Here is a 23,738-nt window from a genome sequence, read left to right on the forward strand (position 1 = left end):
AGGTTTAATTTACTCTTTTTAGTTCCTTAGGAATCTTAGATCATTAAGACCTTTTTTTTTTTTTGTAATAGGAACATTTCTTTCTAAGCAGTAGTTGTTTTGATCTATCATATCTTGATATGCTGTATTATTTAAAATTCTTTTAAAACATTTTGTATTTTCCTTGAGACTATTTTCTTTGATCCATGAGTTAAAAAAAATGTTGTTTCCAAATATTTGGGGCTTTTGAGATATTATTCTGTTGTTGATTTCAGGCTTCTTAATTCCATGATATCAGTGAGCCTAGTTTTATAACTTTATTTCTTTTTTTTTTGTTTTTGTTTTTGTTTTTTTGAAGTATAGTCAGTTTATAACATTCTATCAGTTTCTGCTATACAGCACAATATAGCATAGATTCCTATATGACTAAAGTATAAATAACCTGTGTGTAGTCAGGAAGGTTTAGAAAAGATGGCTGAATGTATGTAATCTGGAAACTTTAATTAATATTTTTCTCACCATTGTCCCCTAAGTGATTTTGTCAAGTGATAATAGCTTCTCTCAGACACTGGCTTCATTCTCTATATCTCAAACTTCCAAAGAAAAATAATATAATAATTCTTATGAATTATGTCAACTCTGACCTTGAGAAGGCTATTTTAAATCTGAAAGAAAAGGTTCAGGTGACTAGTTCATGAAGTATCAGTTTATCCATTTACTTACTTTAAAGGATTCGCATTTCTTCTCCTGGTACAGTCTAATAATTAATTTGGAATTATCTTTAAAGAATTGCAGAGAGATTCATGTTTCAAATCTAAGTTAAAATGAGTGAGAGGTGCTTTCTCTGAAAGAAAGAACTCTGATGTATTACCTGATAGCCTCATTACCAGAGAAACCTAATTGCTGGCGTAAATAGTGATAATCTAATTTACTGAATGATTTTTCGTTAATGAGAATAACACTAATAAAAAACAGAGAAATAAACATCATATAGAAATTGAAAGCACATAAGAACAAACATGCTATTAACCTGTCCAGCAGAAAATCAATGGTAGTGATATATTTAGGCCAGTGGTCTATCAGTTGGAAAAGGATGAGGAATAATATTTAGTCATCATTTTGCCAGAGACAGAAAGAGTTGTGCTGTATATTTCTATATTTTTTAGAAATTTGATTTTTAGATGAGAGAAGAGATTTCCTCTTCAAATGACAATCCTGCACATGTATAACATGGTGTTTTTCCACCTTCTTAAAATAATCTTCTCAAATGCAGTTAATGCGACAGAGACCCAATTAGAAGCAGATGAAGTGAAGTAAAGGTCAGAATCCACAGGACGTAGGATACATGGTTGATGAGAAAAATAGGAGAGATTTGGAGGGATGACTTATGGCTTTTATAAGCACTAATTTAGAGTTTTCTCACTGAAAGAGAGAAAAATAGACATGATAAGTCACAAGCTTTTGGGACTGACATCACCAGCATTTATCTAATCAACTATTAATCTAGCTTTGTCCGAACTGGAACTTCAGTAGCAGCTCCATTATATTACATTTTAAAAATCAGGCAGTCACTGTTTTCTGGTGTAAGTCTAAGTGATTTATGGTCTGAAACTTACCAGAGTGCCATCAGTGGAAAGTTGGTCTTACATTTACCTGGAATCAGCAGTTTAATGTTTAAAATATTACATCAACCAGCTAATGTTCTAAAATAATTACATTAAATACTAAGATTTCTCTAAAGTAGAGCAGCGATATTTTATGGTGTTTTATAGCAATTCACAAGGTTTTTTTTTTCTTTAATCAAAATAGTATTGAAGTAAAAATGTTAGTGCTAGAAGTGACTTTAAAAATCCAAATCAGTCTTCCAGTCTTTTCATATTTCATGAGGCTAGACTTTTGGAATAAAATAGATAGCTGTTTAATTTTTGAAATTATATTTTCTTCTTTCTATAATTCATGAGTCCTTTTTTGACTTTAAATAGAGCTTTTTTATCCTTAACACATCAGATACTGTTGACTGCCTACCTAGCATCCCAGTCCCTCTTTCTTCCTGACAATCAAATACTGATGTCCTCAGACATTAGCTCCTCAGAGAAGCACCCTATCTCTAGATTGTAAATAACCCTTATGAGTCTAGTGATGATTATCCTGTTTGCCATTGGTTGGTTTTGGGGTGGACGTAGGAGCTAGTTTTGACCGATGAAATTAGAAGAGATGTCTTGTTGGAGCTTTCTAGGAAAGAGCTCCCTATGGGATCCAGAAAATACACCTGGGGAAGAAAAAGTGCCTTCCCATGATGATAGCTGTGCAGTAGGCTCAGAAAATAGCTGGTTTAGGTTTGAGCAAGTGATGGAGGTCCGCAGGGAGGAAACGAAGAAAAAAGGTTTGAAGGTATTTGGTAATGTCCTTGAAAGGTTGGCTGTATGAAGGTAAACAAGAAGAAGGAAAAAGGCAATTAGAAAGTACTTGAAAATTTCTCTGCGTCTAATGAGGAGATCATCCCTGCACATCTCTTCCGAACCACTTCCTTCTTCATTATGTTGTTAATTTCTGCGTCACCCATTCACTGAAGTAGGTCTCTCTGGCTCCTCACCATTTTAATTGTTCTTTTATGTTCTGAGGCACCAGAAGAGGTGATCTGTTTTTCTTTTCTTGAATGTAGCCTGGCTGTGAGGTCAGGAGCAGCTGTACCTTGGTAGTTTCCTGAAGCCTAAGTCAACGCAGAGAAAGCAGAGGAAACAGAAGCCCAGGGAGGCTGCGGTGAGCCCTGTTCCCTGCCCTGCGTCTGCGCTTCCTTAAGGTTTATTGCCATGTGAAACTAACCGTCCTCGTATAATTTATTCCAATATGAACCTGGGCTTTCTAATACTTGTGGCTAATGCATCCACTTACAAAAATCAAATCTTCAGTCTGTGTTAAGATGCTATATGAGTGGGAGAATTAAAGTTGTAAAGACAACCATTTAGGCATGAGTCCTATCTCCTTTATCCCTGTTTCTCAGAGTCTTTGGGCTGATTGGAAATAGGGATTCTGTCTCTTTTACTGAGCTCATCCTCTAAAATATACTTGTCACATCTTCTCAGGGCTCAGTTCCTGGATCTTTTATTTTACAGTTTGCTGCTACTCTCCAGATAATTTCCTGACTTTCAGTACCAATAATACACTGACAGTTTCTAAATTTATAACTCCAGCCTGGAGCTCTTGCCTGAACTCCAGAATCCTGTCTCCTAGAATCAGCTGATTTCTTGACATCTCTACTTGGGCTTCTAATAGGCAGCTCAAATTTACTAAGTCCCAAAACAACTCTGACTCCTCACCCCTCCAAGGAAATTTGTTCTGCTGTAATCTTCTTCTCAGTTTAATGCCACCTCTATTCTTCTAGCTGCTCAGGGCAAAAACCCATGGAGCCATCTTTGACTCTTGCTTACATCTGATTCATCAACTATCCTGCTGGCTCTGTCTTCGAAATATACCTGTAACTGGACTTCTAACAACGTGCATATTACTGCTCTTGACCTGGCTCGGACTCTCTTGCAAGTGCAAATTATATAATATATGTTTAATTAATGAAATGATCCTTTTCTCCAGGCATTAACTAACTAATCTCCTAAGTGAGTTCTTGCTAGTCTATGCCAGTGATAACATATTAAGATTTTAGTCTAAGAGGTATGTCTTAAAATGCCTAAAATACAATTTAAACATGGGCAGTTTGAAGTCAATATTTTGTCAAAAAGCAGTAATTTTAATAGTGCATATTTCAGTAATTGTGAGAAAGTGGGCCTTGCCTTAAACTTTTGTATCTGATGGCATTCTTTCAGTTGTAGCAGAAACACAAATCAAATTAAATAATACAGAAAGTATTAGCTCACTTAATGCGATGTCTGGGTATAGGGTATTGGTCCGGGTTCCTATAATCTTGGCTTCATTACTGTTCCTGGAAATTTCTTTTCTGAATTCTCCTCCATACTCTCTCCTCAGGCTGGTAAAATGTCTGTTGACATTGTGGCTTCACATCCATGCATGGCAGTGTTCAGGAAGAGAGCAGGGAGGTGGCTTTAGAAAATTTATTGGAAGAGTCAGAAAATTTTCCTAGCAGATGCCTGCAAACCACTTCTCAGGTACCACTGGTTCAATGTAAGCCACATGCCCGTTCCTGAGTAGATTATTGGCAGGAGGTCTGGGATTACCTGCAGCTCTTCAGCCTGCTCTGAGAGGTGGCTTCTCATGAGGCATGTGGGGCTTGTGGGGAAAGGGAAGGGCTGGAGAGCTACAGGGGGTTTCGGTCCCATGAGGAAGGAGGAAGTGGGAAGGCAGGCAGGGGTGGGCTGTGTCTTTATTTCTTCTGGGCCAGTTATTTCTATCCCTCCAGCTTTAGGAACAAGTTTGTCATCTTTAAGATAATAGCTGTAAAGTGTTTCCTCCTTTAGATTTCCTCTGGAATTCATCTAAATTTCTGCTGCCTGTGCAGGTGAAGAATTTAACTGTTTTTCTCCTAAATGAACTCAGTGTCGCTTAGAGGAGAAACAAAAACTTTACTTCTATTTTCTCAGGTGCTTTGAATTATGTAGCTGGTGCTATATGAAGTTGAAATGAATTCATTAGTTCCTAAAGTTATATTTGCATTATTATATATGCTATAGATATATTTTAATTTTATTATAATGATAAATATAGTTACTAGGGTTATAGAATTAAAATGAGATAAATATATTTCTTATCTGGAAAATTATGCTAGGTACTCTTTGAAAAAGAATATACTGGAAAAATGTATTAGGATCAGTTTAAGGAAAATATAAATAACAAATCTGATGGGCTTTTTTTTTTTTTCATCTTAAAATCTAGGACATAAAAAAAGTTCTTAGAGAATTTTAGAGCGTGTAGTTTGGGCTCTCATTGTAAATCCAAGACAAGATCCAGGTTTCATGGAAATACTCCAGGTATTTATAAATCAGTCAATGTCCCATGGGCTTCCATTCAGCATTACTTGATTTCTTCCACACAAGTTTGACAAGATGTTTTCTACTTGGCTTCACACAGCAAGTCCCAGAAAACTGGTGTGTGGGGAAAGATTTCTTCCTGACCACACTGTCTCTGGCTAAAGCTGCGACAAGACCATTACATTACCACCCCAGGCATTCCAGTCATCAGAACTGATGCTGAAGCACCCAGGCTTGAGGGCAGAAGCACACAGCCTCTCTGGAAGAGAGATTTGTGTCCCCCCATGTATCCTTGACAGTTCAGTAGATATTCATGAAAGGAAGCAATGACATTAGAAAATAAAATCCAAATGGTCTAAGAGGGAAATATGTAGTATCTTTATGTAAATGCATCTGAAACTCTTTATTATTACCCCCCACCCCCAACCAAGGAGCCGTTTTAGACTTTTTTTTTTCTGTTTGTCCCTGCTCCCCATGAACTCTTAAAACCGCAGGCCACTAACCACTCCTCGTACCAAATTATCTTCCCCCTTGGGAATATTGAGTCTGTTAAAAATTCATGCTTCATAGAAACAGTATTTTAGAGCAAACATGACTTAAGGTCAGATTAGGCCTGAATCTGTCTCTGCGTATAAGGGGAGGTTACTCACCCTCTCTGAATCCCAGGATTCTACATGCCTTGTAAGTTTATTGTCAATGTAAGTTTATTGTCACCGTCTGGAATATATTTTGACATTTCATAGATTGTAGTTCTCTTATACACTGGTGTCTTCAAGAAAGTGGTGAAAATGTTTAGCAGATATGCCAACAATAGTCTTCTCTAAAGGATGGTGCCTTCCTGAGAAGAACCCTAAAGCATACATTTTAATACCCAAGAGCTGAAGAGCCAGAACAAAACCTTGGTCTTCCTGCTTTTTGCCGTAAGCTGTGATCAGCCTGAATTGATGCAGGATGTAAGTCCAGAGTGGAATATCTGTAAAACATCTTTCTTTAACTAATGCACTGAAACCTAATATGTAGCTCAGATTTGAGCTGAATGATTGTGTCTGAATCTGCTTTGAATGTTTCACTTACCATACAGCAAAGGCACTTCTTTAGAATCTCTAGTGTCCCATGGACCAAAACTGGAAAACCGTATGATCCTTTATATGATCCTTTCTGGTCTTAAGATTTAAACATTGATTTATGGACAGTTCATATGTCGGGTTGAATTTGCCTTGATGTTCCTATTTTTTAACATGGTTGATATTTTTAAAAACAGATTAGAAAACGAAGTAGTTGACTTCATGCACACAGAAATTAACCTATTGGATTTTTTCCCCTTTTGGTCATGGATTAAGTTAAAAGTTTTTAAAGAACAGAGATCTGAGTTGTAGGCAGACTTCATTTCACCCATTTGCTTGGTAATAAGGGGCTATGGTTGATAAACTTCACAAACTGGCAGCCAATATAAATATTGAATCCAATAGTATAGGAAAACGCTAAGTCAGGAAAGATTACTTCAGGGATATTTTCCCTTTCTAAAAAATATGGAAACATTCATGATTAATTTTTCCATTCTCATATGGCTGCAACAAATCATATGATGAGAAAAAGAGTGAAATTTGCAGGAAAAGGTAGTAGAATCAGTACTGAAGTTGAAGCAGCTGAGAGTGGGAGAGACAAACCATTATGATACTCTCTTACCATTAACTATTTTTCACCTTTCCTATGTGTTGTGTGTGTATGTTGTATAGATTTGTATGTGAAATTACTGTACAATGAGTACTATATTAGGAAAACACTTTTGTCATGGTGCATGGTAGAAAACAGTCTTGATCACTACTGATAAAATGATGCACTGGTCTTCATTAAGAATAATGTAATGAGTTAAAGCCCACACAAATGAGTTTTTCTTTCTTGTTTAAAAGTATCATTCACTCCAAGGCTTCCATGGATCTTTTAGGAAATGAATTCTAATAATAGTGGACTGAATTTCACAGGAATGGAAAGTAGCAGTAACGAACTTATATAGGTATACAATTCCTTGAATGATTTGAAAAGCAAAAGCATGTCATAGGTCATAGATGACTAAATGAAGAAAGCTTGTTTTTGTAACATTTTCATTGGTATAAACAACAAACTCTCTTGTCCACAGATATGCTAATTGTAAGTATGAACTAACGCGTTGCTGTCTTTCTTGAAGCGCACTTGCTTTTGGCAACTTGAGAATTTCTATTCAGTTTCCAATTTGTGATACACAATTTTTTTAATTCTACAGAGCTTTTACCTTTTCTGCTCAGGGTCTGTATATATCCCTTAAGTTTGCTGAGGCCTTTAAATCTGAAAAACACAAAGAAGTTTTTTTTTTTTTTTTTTTTTTTTTAACATCACCAGGATGAAGAATTACCTCCATTGTTCCAAATGCCCTACTTCTGTTCGCAAGAATCATGAGAAGAGTACATGCCCCATCACTTTTGGGAAAAATGGACATTCCTTGGACATGAAAGGTAGGTAAACTGGCAAAAACAAAACAAAAACAACCAACTCTACTTTCTCGTTACTTATTCTCCCTTGAATAGAAAGTGTGTTTTGTTTCTGTTTTTGTTTTTGTTTTCTTAAGCTGCTGATGAGAAACTCTTCTTGCAAGCTCGAAGCTTTCTGTAAGTTAAGTTGCCATGGGAAGGGGCAGTGTGAAAACCTAGCAGTTTGACATGCAGAAGACCGACCAGTAAAATAACCTAAAATTTGCGTGGGCATCTAGATTTTTCTTCTGAGCTGTCTCTCCAGAAATGCTCTGAGCTTTATCTATTCATTTTAAATAAATACGTTAATGGTGAAAGAGAGGATAAGGATCTAGGTAATAATGATGCTGTGGCTCTAAATAGACTGGCAGTAAACCGAGACAGATGTTTCTGGGGTGGTAGGGGGGCTGCTAATTACTATTCATAAGCACATGGTGTATAATCAGTTGGTAGGATACTTTTCCAATATTGCGCATGACATTGTAAATCCAGATTCCCAAACAAGAATGGGGAATTGAGAAATGGATAGATTTTTACAAGAAGCAAATGTATAGATTTTTACAAGAAGCTTTTCCAAGAAAATATCTCAAAGTTCGAGAAAAGTGTAAACTTCCACATATGCTTGAAGGGAGGCTCAAGTTACATTTTAGCGGTTGACGATTTTATATCTGGAATGAGTGTAAGTGGGGGAAAAGGTATCTTAAGCCAGGCGTCCTTGGTTTTTTTCACGTTGGTACTTCAGGTTATGCAGTGCAGTTCTCCAGGCTTATATTTTATTGAAATTGGGATCTGTAGAGGTAGAAAGTCCAGAAATTTAAGGACACTGTAACAACAATGAAGTCCTGGGAAATAGCCAGTTTCCTGCACGAGACTGAGTTGCTGTGGCACTAATTTGGGCACATGCCAAAATGGATACCTGCAGGAGACAAAAGCAGCTGCTGTCTGGTCATCTGGGATGGCATGACCCTGAGAGGGCAGAGGAAATAACATGTGGACACAAAGCAGCGTAACTCAAGATAAAACAGGGAGATAATATCTTCTAACAGAAAAACAAGGTGTGTGCCCAACGCAAGCCAAGAAGCGTCTGGGGGCCTCAGCTTCATCCAGAATAAGAAACCAGGTTCTTTATAACCTTATCTTGAAAATGAGCTGTTAATAAATTAGTACATAATAGGTCCATAGCAAGGAGAAATTATGAAGTTTGATGACTTCTTCCTGTGTACTCTCTGACAATCTTAGAGAAGTTTGTTTCTGGAGTCTTTGATGAGATTCACATCCATTGATATAAAAAGTAAACTGGTAGCAGGTTGTATTTATTGTTGAACTAACTAGTGCAGGAAGCTGATGCATGGATTAGAGCATCAGACTAGAAGTTACAAACTTGGATTCGTTTTATTTTTTCTAGGACCTTGAAGGTAGGCTTGGGTAACCACTTTATTATCATCGTCACCACCATGGCCATCATTGCCCCATGAATCAAAAATTAAGGTTTGTTAGTCTGCTCTAACACTCGAAACATGTTGCTTCATTTAATGTTTGCAAATGACAATGTGGTAGTTACTGGTATTATAATCTCTGTTTTATAAATGAGGAAATTGAGACTCAGAGATTGAATAACTTGCTCAGCTTCACTCAGGCACTACGTAGCAGAGCCACCAATTGATCATCTGACTTCAGAAGTCCACAGTCTCAATCATGATCCTGTACTGTCACACTCCTGTCCTCTCTGACCTTCAGTTTACTCACCTATTAAACTGGAACGCTGAAACAGCCTCTAAACAGCTTCTTTCAAAATCTAATTCTGACTCTTAAATGTCTTCCAACTCCCTCCTCCCACTACCCCATAAAAGCCCTTAGGTCCTCTCAAACCCCAGAAACCATCACTGTCCTTCCTTCCCCCTCCCCATTCTTTTTACAGGAGACATTTTTATTTTCTTGCTATTCTTCTTCGTGCTCGATTACTTAGGGCTCATTGTAATTCATGTGACCACCTCCCTGTGTCTAAGGATGTGACAGTGAGATTAGGAGATGTAAATAGTGTCAGAGCAGATCCCAGAAACAAGCGGGGTTCCCTGGAGACAGTGATAGCTGGGGTGCTAACCCAGTGGGTCCTCCAGAGCCCCGGGGCCTGGAGGGCCAGACCTGGGAGATGTGCGCCACCTGCGGCTGCCTGACTTGTAGCAGGAGAAGCTGGAACAGTGATTCATGATGATATTTGTAATGAAACTAAAATATTGAAAGAACAGGTAATTCAGGTACAGTGAGCTGAAGTCAAGGAAAGAATTACATGTTAAAGTAGTAAATTCAGATACCAAAAAATGTATTCGAAGGGAAAACCTAGAATAAGGTATTGGTTGTACAGTTTTACTAGTTTAGATTAGCTGCCTTCACAGCGCAAGCTTCCTGAACAATGTTATTTTTGCTGTGTAGACTTGACTTGGGGAATCCAGACAGTCATTTGTATAGTTAATAGATGATTATGCTGAGAAATGATGGCTTGGAAAATCTCTTATGTGCGTTTCAAATTACTAACTGTCCTTAACACATACGGTACTATAGAATTTCCCAATATTAGATTTGAAAAATACGGATGTGATAGCCTATAAAATTTGCCTGGGAATAACGAAGACGAATAATTGTAAAGTAAGGTTTCTTAATTATTACACTAGACTCTAAACTGAAGATTGATTTCACCAGTGACTCTATAATGATTGTTACTAATCAGATTAGCTGAGAAGCGGTACCAGATACTCCAGTTTATACTCTTCAACGCTACCCAACAGGAAGTTCTGTGGTAAAATAAGTGTTCCATATCCACTAGTCACCATGACTGTTGAGCACTTAATATGTGACCAGTATGACTAAGGAACAGAATTTTAAATTTATTTAATTTTAACTACTTTCAGTTTGAATACTTAGATTCAAGTAGCTTACTGGCTGCTGTATTGTACAGTGCACAGCTAGAAAGATGCTCATCATGACTCTTTTTCTGAATTATGTATTACCTTCCAGTGGAGGCAGTAACTATTTTATTGCAGAGATTACTCCATGGATAATGTGAATAACAATCCTTAAAACAAACAAAAGGAGCACAAAACCCTTTTGTGTCCAAGACTTAATTGCCTCATGCCAAAACAGTGAGTCTATTTATTCACCTTCAAGTTTGTCTCGGAAAGTCCATCTGTTCTCTGGAGAAAGCATGTGGTGAAAATAGTTGGTTGGCAGAACTTTTCATATTTCAATTGCTTATGTTATGTGGAAATCAGAACTTTTCCTTGAGAACTATAATTTATTTGAGAAAGGTATAATAGTACTACTGAAAATAATAGATATAGTCACTTCTTGGTGTTCAAGAGAGATTGGTTGTGGAGCCCCCATGGATACTAAGACCCATGGATGCTCAAGTCCCTTATGTGAAATGGTGAAGTATTTACACATAAGCTACACACAGCCTCCCATATACTTTAAATCATCTCTGGATTACTTATAATACCTAATACAATGTAAATGCCATGTGAATAGTTGTGAGTATAATGTAAATGCTATGTAGATAGATGCCAGTGTGCAGCAAATTCAAGTTTGCTTTTTGAAACTTTCTGGAACTTTTTTCTGATTATTTTCCATCTGAAGTTGGTTGAATATGTGGATATGGAAGGCTCAGTGTATTTAGGAAATCTAGAAAAAAGCAAATATTTATTAAACTGTTAGCATTTTCTCAAGCACCACAGTTTTCACAATAGCCCTATGAGGTCAGGTTCTCCCCATTTGACAGATGAGGAATGCCAAGCCCCAGAAAGGATAAATAACTTGTCAAAGGTAACAGGGCTTATAATGGCAAAACCAGAATTCTGAACTCAGGTAATGTGGCTCCACTGGCCAAGTTCTCAGCCTCTGGCCTGTAGTGCCTTTCATCCCACTGCAGCTGACTGCTCTCCTCCACCTCTGCTCCTTGCACGTCCCCATCCTTGAGCTCTTCAGGTAGCGAATGATGGCAGTACGGCTGGGTATTCTAGTTCTTACCCTGATGAGTCACGAGGTGAGTGACCTGGAAGAAGCCCATTCTACCTTCTCTTATTCCTGTATATGACAGTTAGAATGTACTTGGAGCTATCCTGGATTCCAAGATGCCAGTTAGGGTATACTCTGGGCTGTTCTGTCTCCAGTGCTGTGAGATGGGGCTCTCACTGTCTCCTGGAGGTGAAGCTGGCTGAGTTGCTATTAAGAGGTGCTGGGCGTGAGAGCTGCGGGAACCATGGGTGTGACAACTGGGCTGAGACAACATTAGCCATGTTGGTGTTTCAGAGGCCAGGAAAAGCACAGAACTCTGGTTCTGCATAATGGCACCCTGCCCTTAGTGCTGGGGGAAGTTCCTGGAAAATCCCCACAAGAGTTCAGGAGCACCAGCATCCTGAGACGGTAGATTATTCGGTCAGTCATGTCACATGCCTTGTTCTGGTGAGGTACCGTCCACCTCTCCTCATTCTGACAGAAAGAGAATCGCGTTCGCAGTGGTCCGAGCCCACCGGCAGTATTAGGTAAACTAGTGGGTGTGTACTCCCTCTGTTATTTGTTAAGAATACTTGTATTTTTAAAAATGTTGTATGAAAGTGAATCTAATATAAAAAAAATTAAAATTCCACATTTATCAGGGTATGCAATTTAGAATAAGGGTAGTTAAGAAATATTTTGAAGAACCTTTTACTGTTTGTTGTTAAATGACTGGGGTTCTGGAGACACTGGGGATCTGTTTCTATATACATGTGTTCATAGCATTTGTGATACAGCTCTTATCATTTCACATCACTAATGCTCCTGGACCAGTAACCTTGGGATATTCAGAAATATTTTTATCATCTTATTGCTCTGTTTGTGTTACTGACTGAATTACTAGACTGTGAACTTTGTGAAGGCAGGGGCTTCATCCTATTTGATGCTTTCTTAGGGCCATGTTGTCTGTCACAGGGTTTGAATGAATGACCAAGAAGATAATAGGAGAACTGAGCAGAATATCACCAATATTTCTGATGTTTATAGGGATTTTAGGAGGGGAGATCTGGGGACTATGATAACAAAGGGGATGTTTGGCAAAAATTATTTGGAACATTGGTAGAGGGTATATTACATGGGGACCATTCCACTATTTAAAGAAGTGCAGCTAATATCTCCCGGTACCTCCTCTGCTTTCATTGATTTGATTAAATGACCAGTTGTTGTTTTTTTGCATCCTGTAGCACTCTTTATAATGCCAAATAGGTCATAAACATAAAAATTCGTACATAACTGATGGAGTGATAATCTGTAGATTATATTGGATAATAGACACTCTTACTTCCTGCCAAAATCACAGCCTGATTTCTTCCTTTCCAATCCTTATACCTCTTGTTTCTTTTCTGGCTCTACTGCATGGTGTAGAATCACCAGTACACTACTGAAAATAAGTGGTGATGGTCTGCATCCTTTGCTGGTTCTGCGTTTAAAGGAAGTGCTTCCAATGTCATATGTTTAAGATAATTTGCTGAGGGTTTGTTATGCTAAGGAAGTGTCCTTTGATTCTTAATTTATTAGACTTTTTTTAATATCATGACTTGCTGTTAAATTTTATACAATGCCTCTCTTGCATTTGATGAAATTATAATTTACTTTGAATCTGGAATTGGTTATTATGGTGATTTTCACTAGTTGACTTTCTTATGTTAAACCAACTTTGCATTTCTAGATAAGCTTATGTTATTCATACTCTATTTGATTTTTTTTACATGTTGCTGGTTTGAGTTTGAGGCTTGTTTTCTGGCCTGGCATTTGGTGAATTTTAATATTTGATGTGCACTTAGAAAAGAATTATAGTCTCTAATTGTTGGATGTAATGTTCCATAGATTTCATAGACTAATGTTAGAGTAACATCGTCTCTTGCTCATAATTGTTAGTTACAGTGTTCAAATGCTACAGATTTTATTACTATTTTTATCAACCTAATCTGGCAATTCCTGAGACATGTCTAACCACTTTCTACTATGACATCAGACTTTCTCTCCCTTGCACAGCTGTCAATTTTGAACGATGTAATTTAAGGTTTTGTTATTAAATGCAAAAAGATTTAGAATTGTTTTATTTTCCTAATGAGTTGAACTTAAGCAGGTATTTTTCTTAGATCTAGTAATATTCTGTATCAGTATCTATTTTATACAATACTTATGATGTAACCTCAGTTTTATTTTGGTTTAAATTACAAACCTGGTACATATATTTTCCATCCTTTTGTATATAAACTTTCTTTGCTTCTATGTATTTAATAGGGTCTCTTGTAAATGACTCATAGATGGAGTTTTTAAAAACTTGGCAAGATATCTTTGTTTTTTAACAGACAAGTTTATTTCTTGTATAATTATTACTGATATGTTTGAATCTTTAAGTACATCTTAATTTTTACTTTCTATTTTTTGACTTTTTTGTTTCATGTTTTACTTGTCTTCATTTGGGTTTTTTTTTTTTTTGCTTTGTTGTTTCATTTTGTTGATTTATTTTTCTCATAGGCTCTGAATTATTATATTTTACTATTTTAGAAACTGTACATATTTATTTTTAGTGATTATCCTAGATAGTTTCATATGCAGATTTAAACAATATCTGAAATTGATCAATATCTTTATCTACTACTTGAAATGTATTGGGACCTAAAATGCTTCAACTCTAATTACAACTACCTAAGTAAATATAGTCTATTTATGTCTAGTGTTTTTACCTATTCTATATTTTTAGATGTCATTTATTATTATTATTATTTTTACAAACAATGTTTTATAGATTTACCAAAATTGCTGCCTGTTTTTCCTTACTTGCATTTCAAACTTTTATGATAATTTTTGAGTCAGGCAGAACTTCTAGAATTTTCTTTAGTGAGAGTTTGTAGTAAACTTTCAATTTTTGTTTAGCTGAAAACAAACAAAATTTCATCATTGTACTTGAAATGTAGCTTTCTTATATAGAGATCTAGATTAGTATTTATTTTTTCTAGTCACATGGAAGAACCTTCTACTATTCTGTTTTCTATTATAACTTTCAGTTTAATTCAGGCTTCCTTAAATATCACACTTGCATTTATCTCTATGTAGTTTCATCAAAAACATCTGATGACTAATTATGTTAGTATAGATTATATATGTATTTGTTATTTAAGGCCATCAGTGGGTTTCTAGGATCAGAGGTTTTGTGACTTTTATAATTCAGCAAAATTATTTGTTTTTATTCCTTTGATTATTGCCTTATTCTGATTTTTTTCTACCATATATTTTTGGCTCTCTGATTAGACAGACGTTACACCTGCTCAATCCATCCTAACCTTTTTTCTATTTTCCATATTTTGTATATTTGGCTGTTTTCAGGATAACTTCTTTGTATCTGTGTTCTAGTTCACTAAATTCTTCTTCAGCTGTATCTAATTTTCCCTTCAATCTATCAACCAAGTTTTAAACTTTATTTTATTTTTCATTTTAAAGATATATTTCACTCACTTCAATTCTTATGATTTAATTTCTATACTTTCTTTTCCCTTGCTCATAATTTTAATAAATTCTTTACTTATTAAAACATATGAAAAGTACTCAGTTTATATTTTCTGAAAAATTCCGATGTCTGAAATATTTGCTAGTATCCTGTTTTTTGCTGGCTATCACTAAATTCACCTTATTCACATATTTCATGGTTTTCTTTTGTGAGCTCATAGTCCTTGGACTTCAGCTGTGATAATTCTTTGAAGCCTGGATAGGATTGCATTCCTTCTTTTTTTTTTTTTTTTTTTTTTTTTTGGCTTCCACTAGTTACCTGATATCATTGCCAACTTGGGACCACTTGAAACCCTTTGTTGATCACATAGATAGTATGTGAGTCCAGGCTGAAAAAAAAATACAGATTTCTAGAGCGAAATTGTGCTTGTAAATCATCAGGGAGCCTTCACCCTCCGAGATCTTGATCTGATGCAGCAATCTTCTGTTAGACCCTTCACTTTTAGACAGTCTGTGATTTTATCACCTATTTCCCATGGTCTGCACTGCTGTCAGAACAAAAACTGCAATTACCATGGTTAGGCAGATGCTCCCTGGAAAAAGCTGGCTTAATGCCTTTTTAAATTTCCTAGGTATCTTCTTTATCTCTCTTTTCACCTTCTGAATATTCTTCACTTTCTTGCTCCCTCAGGAAATCATTTAAAAATACTTTTCAGTACATTTTTAAACATGTTATTTTTATATTTCAGGGTATGTGGGCTGTTTGTCCCTGGAATTGAAATTTGTTTTCAGAAATCTCTGAGAGAAGTATTCTTTGACCAAGTGTCTTAGGTTCCACTCTGATGTCCTATGAGATGGTGATGATGAACTCTAACTTTATTGGCTGATAATCTTGTAAATCAGTTCAGGGGTGTTACAGATTTTGATTTAATTGGAGCAAAAATACTCTCAAAGAGGACGTTATAAGGTTATAAGAACGAGATGCTAACATTGGCAGTAAGATCAGAGCCTCAATACGAGTTGCTCAGTGTGGTTCCTGGAACTGCACACTTTATTGCTTTTCATTTCTTTGAATGTGAAAAATTACTTGAGTTAAAATATCAGTTGAATACACATTTATTTATGGCTCATAAAAAAAGATTTAACATAGAGTTTTCAGCCATGATTATGCCTATATAGCATTGACCACACACTGTTTTTTCTTGAAACTATGGCCCAAGAAAACTGGAGGGAACACCCTGCAAATTCCCAAACTTAAAGCTATCATGTCAGTTTGATACTTTGGTTGTTGCTGTGGAGATTTCTGTTTTTGTTTTTTTTTTTTCCAAATTAAACAGTGAATTTTGAATGAGAAAGAGAAATAAGCAACAGGTGCATATCAACTGCAGATATAAAAGATGTTCTTTCAGTAGAGTTAGGCCATCACTACTGCCTTGTTACCATGAGTCAAATGTGAATGTGTCTACCAAGGGAAATCTCTCTCGTCCTTGTTTACTCTCCTTAGGTTAATTATTTTCATACAGAGAATCTACAGTAGGTCTTCTCTGGCAGCTCCAGGGGCCAGACACAGCTGCTGAGAGAAATAGTCCAAGAAAACCGGTAGGCACTTTGGGAGGTTACTAGCTCTTTCATAATATCAGAGTGTTAGTTAGGGCATTTTCTATGTTAAAGACATTGTTTTTCTATTGTGACAGACATAGAAATATTCATTAACCTTCAAATTTACATGTAGCATTGTTTGAGATTACATTATATAATCACTGTTGTTAATGTATTATTAATGCCTAGCTCCCAAATCTGTTTGCAAACTGGCAGGATAAAACGTAAGTAAATACGGATGATTTCTGTGGAAATATAATTTCTATTTCATGGTAATGTTAAATCATGAAACTTCTCTAACTGGAAATACTAACTCCATTGATTCCATGACACAATTCTAAAACTACTGTTTTCTTGGTGAATGGCAAATCTAAGGCACGAGAAAATGGGTAGGCAGTGTGGAGATGCCACTGGATTAGGAAATACACTGTAGTGTAGATAATATGGGTTCTAACCCTGACTTTGCAGTATGTTAATGGTGTGATTTTGAATTAAAAAATCAGTTAATCTCTCTAAGATTAGGTTTCTCACCTACAAAAATGGGGATAATACCCCATGTGGTAATTAGGAGCAAGAATTTGGGGAAGTCAGACATGGATTTGAGTACCGAATCTGTATCAATGAACTGTGTAAACATGAGCAAGTTGCTTAGCTTCAGAAGGACTCAATGTTCTCATCTATAAAATGGAAATAGTACAGTGTCTGGATTAGCATTTGAAATAATAAGGGATTTGTTTCTTTTTTTCCACGTGCAAGTACAAATCCATTTTTTAAACCTCATCATTCCTCCTCCTAGATATTAAGCTTCCAGTGCCTCTGAGTAGAGTTGTTATAGCAAAAATGCAAAGAAAGAGAGAAAATAGTCAATTCAAGTCCTTCAATTTATAATAGATTTGAAAGAAAATTTTCTGAGGCGGTATTTTCTACTCTTGTTCCAGGATAGTTACACATTTCCTGCCTGGAAAAAACAGAGGCAAGTTAGAGAGGTAGACTTCTAAGTGGACAGTGGTCAGTGTCCTGGAGAAGAGACTCTGGCTCTCACCCCACGTTGGGTGGTGTTGGAGAGAATGAGAGAACTCAAAGATTTATTGATTTAAGATCAGATCTGAGTCTTGTGTCACATGCTGAGTGACAGCTTGGAAAGCAGGCCCCTTTGCACTTTAAAAATGCAGTAAGTGGTAACTTTCCTATAGAGTCATGCATTTGTTGAAGTCAGAGACCACGTCTTGCTTATTCAGTCAGTAAATGATTACGGAATGCCTACTTTTCTATCACTGGAGCAGAGCAGTGAAGAGACCAGCCAAGGTTCCTGCTCAAATGGAACCTATATCGTAGGGTTCTCTATATTTTTTATGTTCTCTCCAGATACTGGCTTATAAAATATACAAGATAAATATCTGTTGAGTGGTAAATGAATGAGCTTTTCTTATACCTAGATAGTAAGTCTAGAGACTTCTAGGCCGATGGAAAGAGGAATGACTTTATTTACATGAAGGTTAATCAAAGACATAGCATAAAATTTGAGGTAGAATTAATCAATTCTATTTCCTGTTTGACTTCTGCGTTCTAAATGGAGCATCTACTCCTCATTGGCACAGTCTATGAATAGCTATTCTACCTGATTTTTTATGAATGACCAATCTTTACACCATGGGAGACTTATGACTGTAAATATAGACTTCAAAATTACATCAGCAATTCAAGCATCTTATGGTGTACTAAAAAATAGATTAAAGTAATTATCACCGATGTGCCATTTTAAACTGTAAGAAAAATGGCCACACTGTCATTTTGACAAATAATGCCAGCTCAAGGGAATGTGCATGTTTTAATTTTTTCCGTTGAAGTTGCAAACCCATATCCATTTAAAAGTAGTCCAGGATGATACAGCAGGCTTGTTTGTCAGGGGAAAAATCATTATCATCTCTTTTAATAAAAATGCTGATGGCCATTTCTTGCAACTCTTAAGTAACAGATATGTGGCTTCAACACAGGATTATAATTTATTATTGCACTACACAATCTTATTAGACAGAAAACTATATTAAAAATAGTACCAAGAAGTAGGTTTAAGATATATGGAAGATGATGTCTGCCCACAATAAATAGTCCTCATACTGGGAAATACCCTAAGGAAATCTTTAGGACCTTAATGCATTCTTGATCAAGAATGTAATAGCTTCTATTTCAAACTGTGCCTCAGTTTTAGTTTTGACAATAAGTTTTGCCTGAAAAGAACTTTGAGACATCATCTGGTTTGTTCTTCTGCTTCTACAGAGGATCATAGTCACCATTTTGATACCAGGAAATTAATTTTGTTCTTAAAGCATCAGAAAAAAAGGAGATTTTTTACAACTTTCCGAGTCTGTAAATTACTAGAATGGGTAAAACAAGATCACTCCATCTTAATCCCAGGTGACGCTGGCGGGATGGAGGGCCAGCAGCCCTCCCCCTTGGCAGGCTCTCCTCCCTCCAGAACTGGGAGGATGAGCTGCCCTTATGCAGGTCATGTCCTGCCTTTTGTGACATCGCCAGACATGGCACTGCTCTTGGCATATTGGATGTGCCTGGTAGATTTTAATAAAATTTCTTCATAGCTCTCCTTCTGGAAAGATGGTTGGCATTGAATAATGTTGTAGGTTGGATTCTCTGGGAAGTAGCCTCTGAGATTTTGAGATTTGCATTCAGGAAGTCTATTTGAGAGTTTGTTTATTGGAGTTAATACCTGTGAGAGATTAGTAAAGCTTAATTGGGCAGAAGGAGAAGGTGAACTGAGATGAGTTGTAAACTGCAGGCTGCTCTGGAGCTGGCATGGATCTTTAGTCTTGTTCTGAGTGCAGGCAAGGGGGATCAGCCTTTGAATCTGAACATGTACCAGTAATTGGATGCCAGCCACTCCTGGAAAGGGGGCAAATGTTGGGAAAGGAAGCTTCCTTCTGCAAGATTAGAATTCTGGACAGGTAACAGACTCAGAAAGGGGGATGAGTGCCTAGGTCCTAAAGGGAGCTCTGGTGGCACACTACACTATCTACTGCAATTGAACACTTGTACTGCAGCAGCCACTGAAGTAAACGTTTGTTGAATGAATTAACTGCTACAATTTTTAAAGAGAGGTGTCTTCCAACATGATAGGGACAAGAAATGATTAAATACTAAAACATTGTGGTTGGAAAATAGGGATGAGGGTGAGGAAGCAGTGTGATAATAATATGGGCGAGTTTGAGTGTTAGAATATCCATGTAATTGACGGCAGAGGAAGAAGCAAGAATTGTAGCAACAAAGAGGCAGATAGGAGAGACTCAGGCAACCTTTATAATATTCAAGCTGATCGTGTTATTTTCTGTTTATGAGACACAATAATGTGACTTTTGTCTTTTCATCTTCATCTTGCACTGTAACTCCCTTTCTGACATTTACTGTTCTGTGTACACACGACATGCATCTTAACATCTACACTTTTGCTCCTGTAACTTCCTTTGCCTACAGTGTCTTCCCCATCCCTATGAACTTTAAAGTATTTATCATCAAATAAAGATTTAGAAGGATCTAAATCCTAAATGAAGGATCTACCCTTAAAGATATTCCTGTTTGCTTTTTTCCTCATGCTGGGTAGAATTTACAGCCTCCTCCCTTTCGTATGCTCTCCAATAATTTCTCTGCTTCCTGTTTGACTCCTGTTCAGACTCTGAACTCTTTGAGAGCAAGCAGTCATATATCTCTTTGAATAACTACCAGCTGATTGTGTCTAGTAAGTGGTGGTCACTCAAAGCTGTCTTTTGATTGAATTAATGAATTACATGATACTTAGGCAGGATTCCAGTTATTAGAGAGGATTCAGGCATAGTATAATTTAGCAGAACATAATACTCAGGAGCAAGGAAAAAGGACTGTCTAAAGTAAAGCTAGCAAGACTCCTAGCTGGGCCAGAGGGTTCATGTAGGTAAAGGGGGTGGTACATGGTTATCATGTTGAAGAGGGCCTTGTCCTCTGGATAAGAAATTCACTCTGAAGTATTTTCGTTACTAGTTTTATAATATGGGCAAATTACCAAAATTTCATTTAAAGACTGAAAAGTTTTTACAGGTTGTGCTGAAGGGATTAGTGATCTGGGATATCAGACCAGTTAGGCAGTTATTAAAATTACCAATTAGGCATAAAGTGGAAGAAAATTCACCTCAAATGAGCAGTGGGACAGACAGTATCACAGACAGACAGAGTAGGGCTGCACTGATGATCCAGATAGGTCAAACCCAGGGCGGGACCTGGAGCATGGCAGGATGCTGCAGGCAGTGTGGGAGGGTGCATCACCTCTTGGTGAGCCACCTACAGATCACCCTACACTTTGCCATCTGGGAGGTCTGCTTTCAGGTGGGTGGGACAAGAGTTCAGAGAACTTGGCAGCAGATCATAAGCAGAGCTCAGCAAGCCAACTGGCAGTAGAAAAATCTGGCAAAAGTAATGAGAATCCAGCTGTAATGCCAGGAGTTAGGAGACAGAATTCAATCCTTGGGGTTACCGGAGAGAACGTGACAGGGGTCCAGGAGTCTAAGACTCCAATACTAGGTGAAGCACCAAGACAAGGAGTCAGTTACTGAAGTCAGTTTACAAGGTGTGAGTGTGATCATGGTAACAGGCAGCGTTAGGTTGGAAACCTTGTTTTTATCCATTGCAAGGAAGGAGAAACACTTGGTAACCTCTGGCAATGGGGATCTTCTTTTAAGGATATATAGAGGGTAAAACAGGAATGTAGCCATGGCTTTACTAGTCTGATCACAGTACTAGGCACTCAGTAAGAACTCTGATAGCTGTTGCCTCAGGAACGGTTACTTAGCTCTTCTGAATGCCTCAAATTCAAACTTCCCAAGAAAGGCTCCAGTTGGCACAGTCAATATTATAGGAAGTTGGTGGAACTGTCTCAGAAATATACTCAATGGGTCAATAACCTGGCTACCCTTAGGTCAGATGCCATCACTGGACAAGCCAGTGGTGGTTTTGGTGATTGGACTGGATTACCTGGTGATTGATGTTTAGTTTCCCCTGACCAAGGACGGTGAAGGGAGCCAGACTTTAACCCTAAGAGTCATCCTGAACTCCTCTAATCCACCAAAACAGGAGCAGGAGATTAAGACAGCAGAAACAGGAAGGCTGATGGGATGTTGACCGAACGTTACAAAAATCCATACACAAGATGGCAGTGGCAAGCCGCCAGACAGGTGATTTCAAACTGATATATAGGAGAAACATTATAGAGAAGACTTGGTTTCCTCACATCTTCCTTCCTTCCAGAAAAATCTCTAAGCAGAGCCTTTTAAAAAGGTTTTATGCATTCTAGAAGTAAGAACTAAAGGAAAGCTCTGAGAATTGAAGCTTATGTGCAGTCTCTTATTTTCTGCAGCATGTGAAAGCCACAATAAACAAAAGTTCATAACAAAAATAAAGGGTTCCTGGATAGAATGAGATGGTCACCAATTTGTGGGAAAAAAAAGACAACATCCATGATCAGTTAATAAGATTCCAAACAGTATTTAATACAAAGCCAGACATTAACATAAGTTTCATCTACGTGAAATAAACCAAGAGGATTCTGAAATGCAGGTGTTCTGTTTCAGAGTGAGCCAAGACAGGCAGATCTAAATCTACATATTAGCCCCTCACAAATCCTATAGAGAGATAAGGAATTTACACGGTATTTAAGCAAATGGAATTTGTTCAATCTGAAAAGGGCCAAAAGAATGAAAATTTTTGACAAGAACCTTAAGAAGAAATGACAAAGATTTCTTCCATTGTCCCTGAAGAACGAAACACCTTATTTCTCTACATCATCCTGTAATTTACAAAACTCTTTACATTCCTCATCTTATATGATCTTTACCAAAACCCTTTTCGTGTAAAGAAACTGTGGGTCCAGCAAAGGTGACTCGCCCAAGGTCATATGGCTAGTAAGTGACTGAGCAAGAATTTGAGCTCAGAACATCTTTAATCTGATTCACTATCCACCGTCCCCGCCCCCTGACAACAAATCCTTTTTTGTTCTCAGGAAGAGCTGGATAAAAGGAGAAATAAATGATAAAGCACTAGCAGTACACTAGTTTCTACTTCATTACTATGTATCATATTTAATAGGATTCACAGACTCTCCACAAGTGAAACTGCGTTTCTGGTCGCTCCTTGTGCTGCTCAGTACCTGGCTTCTTAGGAGTCTTTCTCAAGCGTCCCAGGAATTCGAGCAGTATCACTGAGATGTCAGTCTTGGATTACACTCTTATAGCAATAATGTTTCCTCAAAATGTGTTTTATAATTTACACAGACTATTTATACACACCCCATTTAAACACAAACAATGCAAATTCAAACAAATAAATAAGACAATACTAGGTACACATTGTCATTGAATACACTTTAAATCTTTTCATGATTACATAACTACATTCCTTTCCGATTCAACCTCAGTACTTTCTCTCTCTGTCACATAAAATATACACACTCAGAGTATAATGAACTTTCAAAATGAGTTAGAATCCCTTTGAATGTTAAAACGACCCAACATTCAACATGTAGTTGTTGAGTGACTCCTGCATGCCGGGCGCTGTGCTGAGCACTGAGGATATAACAATGAACAAGACAGATGTGCCTCTGTCCTCTCTGCACTTGTACTCTCCTGGGGAGGTTAGACATTAAACAAATAAGCAAGCAGTTAAAAAACAGACTTTGAAGTATGAATGCAATAGACTGATTTCAATAATAGAAAATAAAGAGTTTGATATTAGGTGTTTGGGGAACTTGTGTTTAAGTGGGTGTTGGTTAAGTTGAGGTCTGAAAGAAGGAAGGTCACAGGGTCAGGGAAAGAGAGAACAGCAGTGTGAGACTCTGAGTCGGTCTGGCGCTGGGGGGACTGGCACCAGCATGTCAGGCACTTAGTGGGACGGGCAGGGAGCTTGTTGAGAGGCACGCGGAGTCCTGTGAGCTCGGGTGAGACATCAGGTTTCCAGCAGTGCTGGCATCTGTCAGAGCATCATAGGATCTCTAGAGTCATGGTGTGCATCCTATCGTGAGGTGAGCTTCCAGAGGCCTGGCAAGTTCTGCGCATGGGCACTGGTCTGGCCCTGGTGGTCCTCAAGTGCAGGGAGCTCTCTGAGCCCACAGAATCCTTAGCAGGGGTGCCTGGCAGAGCGAAGTCTCCAGTACTCGGCCACCACAGGAGAACTCTGTGAGCTGAAT

The 23,738-nt window shown here is 37.5% G+C and overlaps 1 protein-coding gene across 13 annotated transcripts in view; it reads left to right on the plus strand.

Moving 5' to 3' along the window:
* Nucleotides 1–23,738, plus strand: part of LOC105071405 (methyltransferase 4, N6-adenosine) — a 198,463-nt gene that overhangs the window by 73,915 nt on the left and 100,810 nt on the right. For 7 of the 13 annotated variants that reach the window (XM_074352513.1, XM_074352520.1, XM_074352514.1 and 4 more), the window contains exon 2: nucleotides 7,293–7,405. Coding sequence is in view for 5 of the 13 variants with exons in the window: in XM_074352524.1 (XP_074208625.1) it covers nucleotides 7,293–7,405; nucleotides 7,519–7,558; nucleotides 8,826–8,895 (223 nt within the window). In the remaining 8 variants the exon portion in view is untranslated. Of the gene's footprint in view, nucleotides 1–7,292; nucleotides 7,406–7,518; nucleotides 7,559–8,825; nucleotides 8,909–23,738 lie in introns of those variants that run through there. The other 6 variants (XM_074352524.1, XM_074352526.1, XM_074352525.1 and 3 more) reach the window with 3 other exon arrangements.

The sequence above is a fragment of the Camelus bactrianus genome, chromosome 24, assembly GCF_048773025.1.
Source record: "Camelus bactrianus isolate YW-2024 breed Bactrian camel chromosome 24, ASM4877302v1, whole genome shotgun sequence".
Taxonomy (NCBI): domain Eukaryota; kingdom Metazoa; phylum Chordata; class Mammalia; order Artiodactyla; family Camelidae; genus Camelus; species Camelus bactrianus.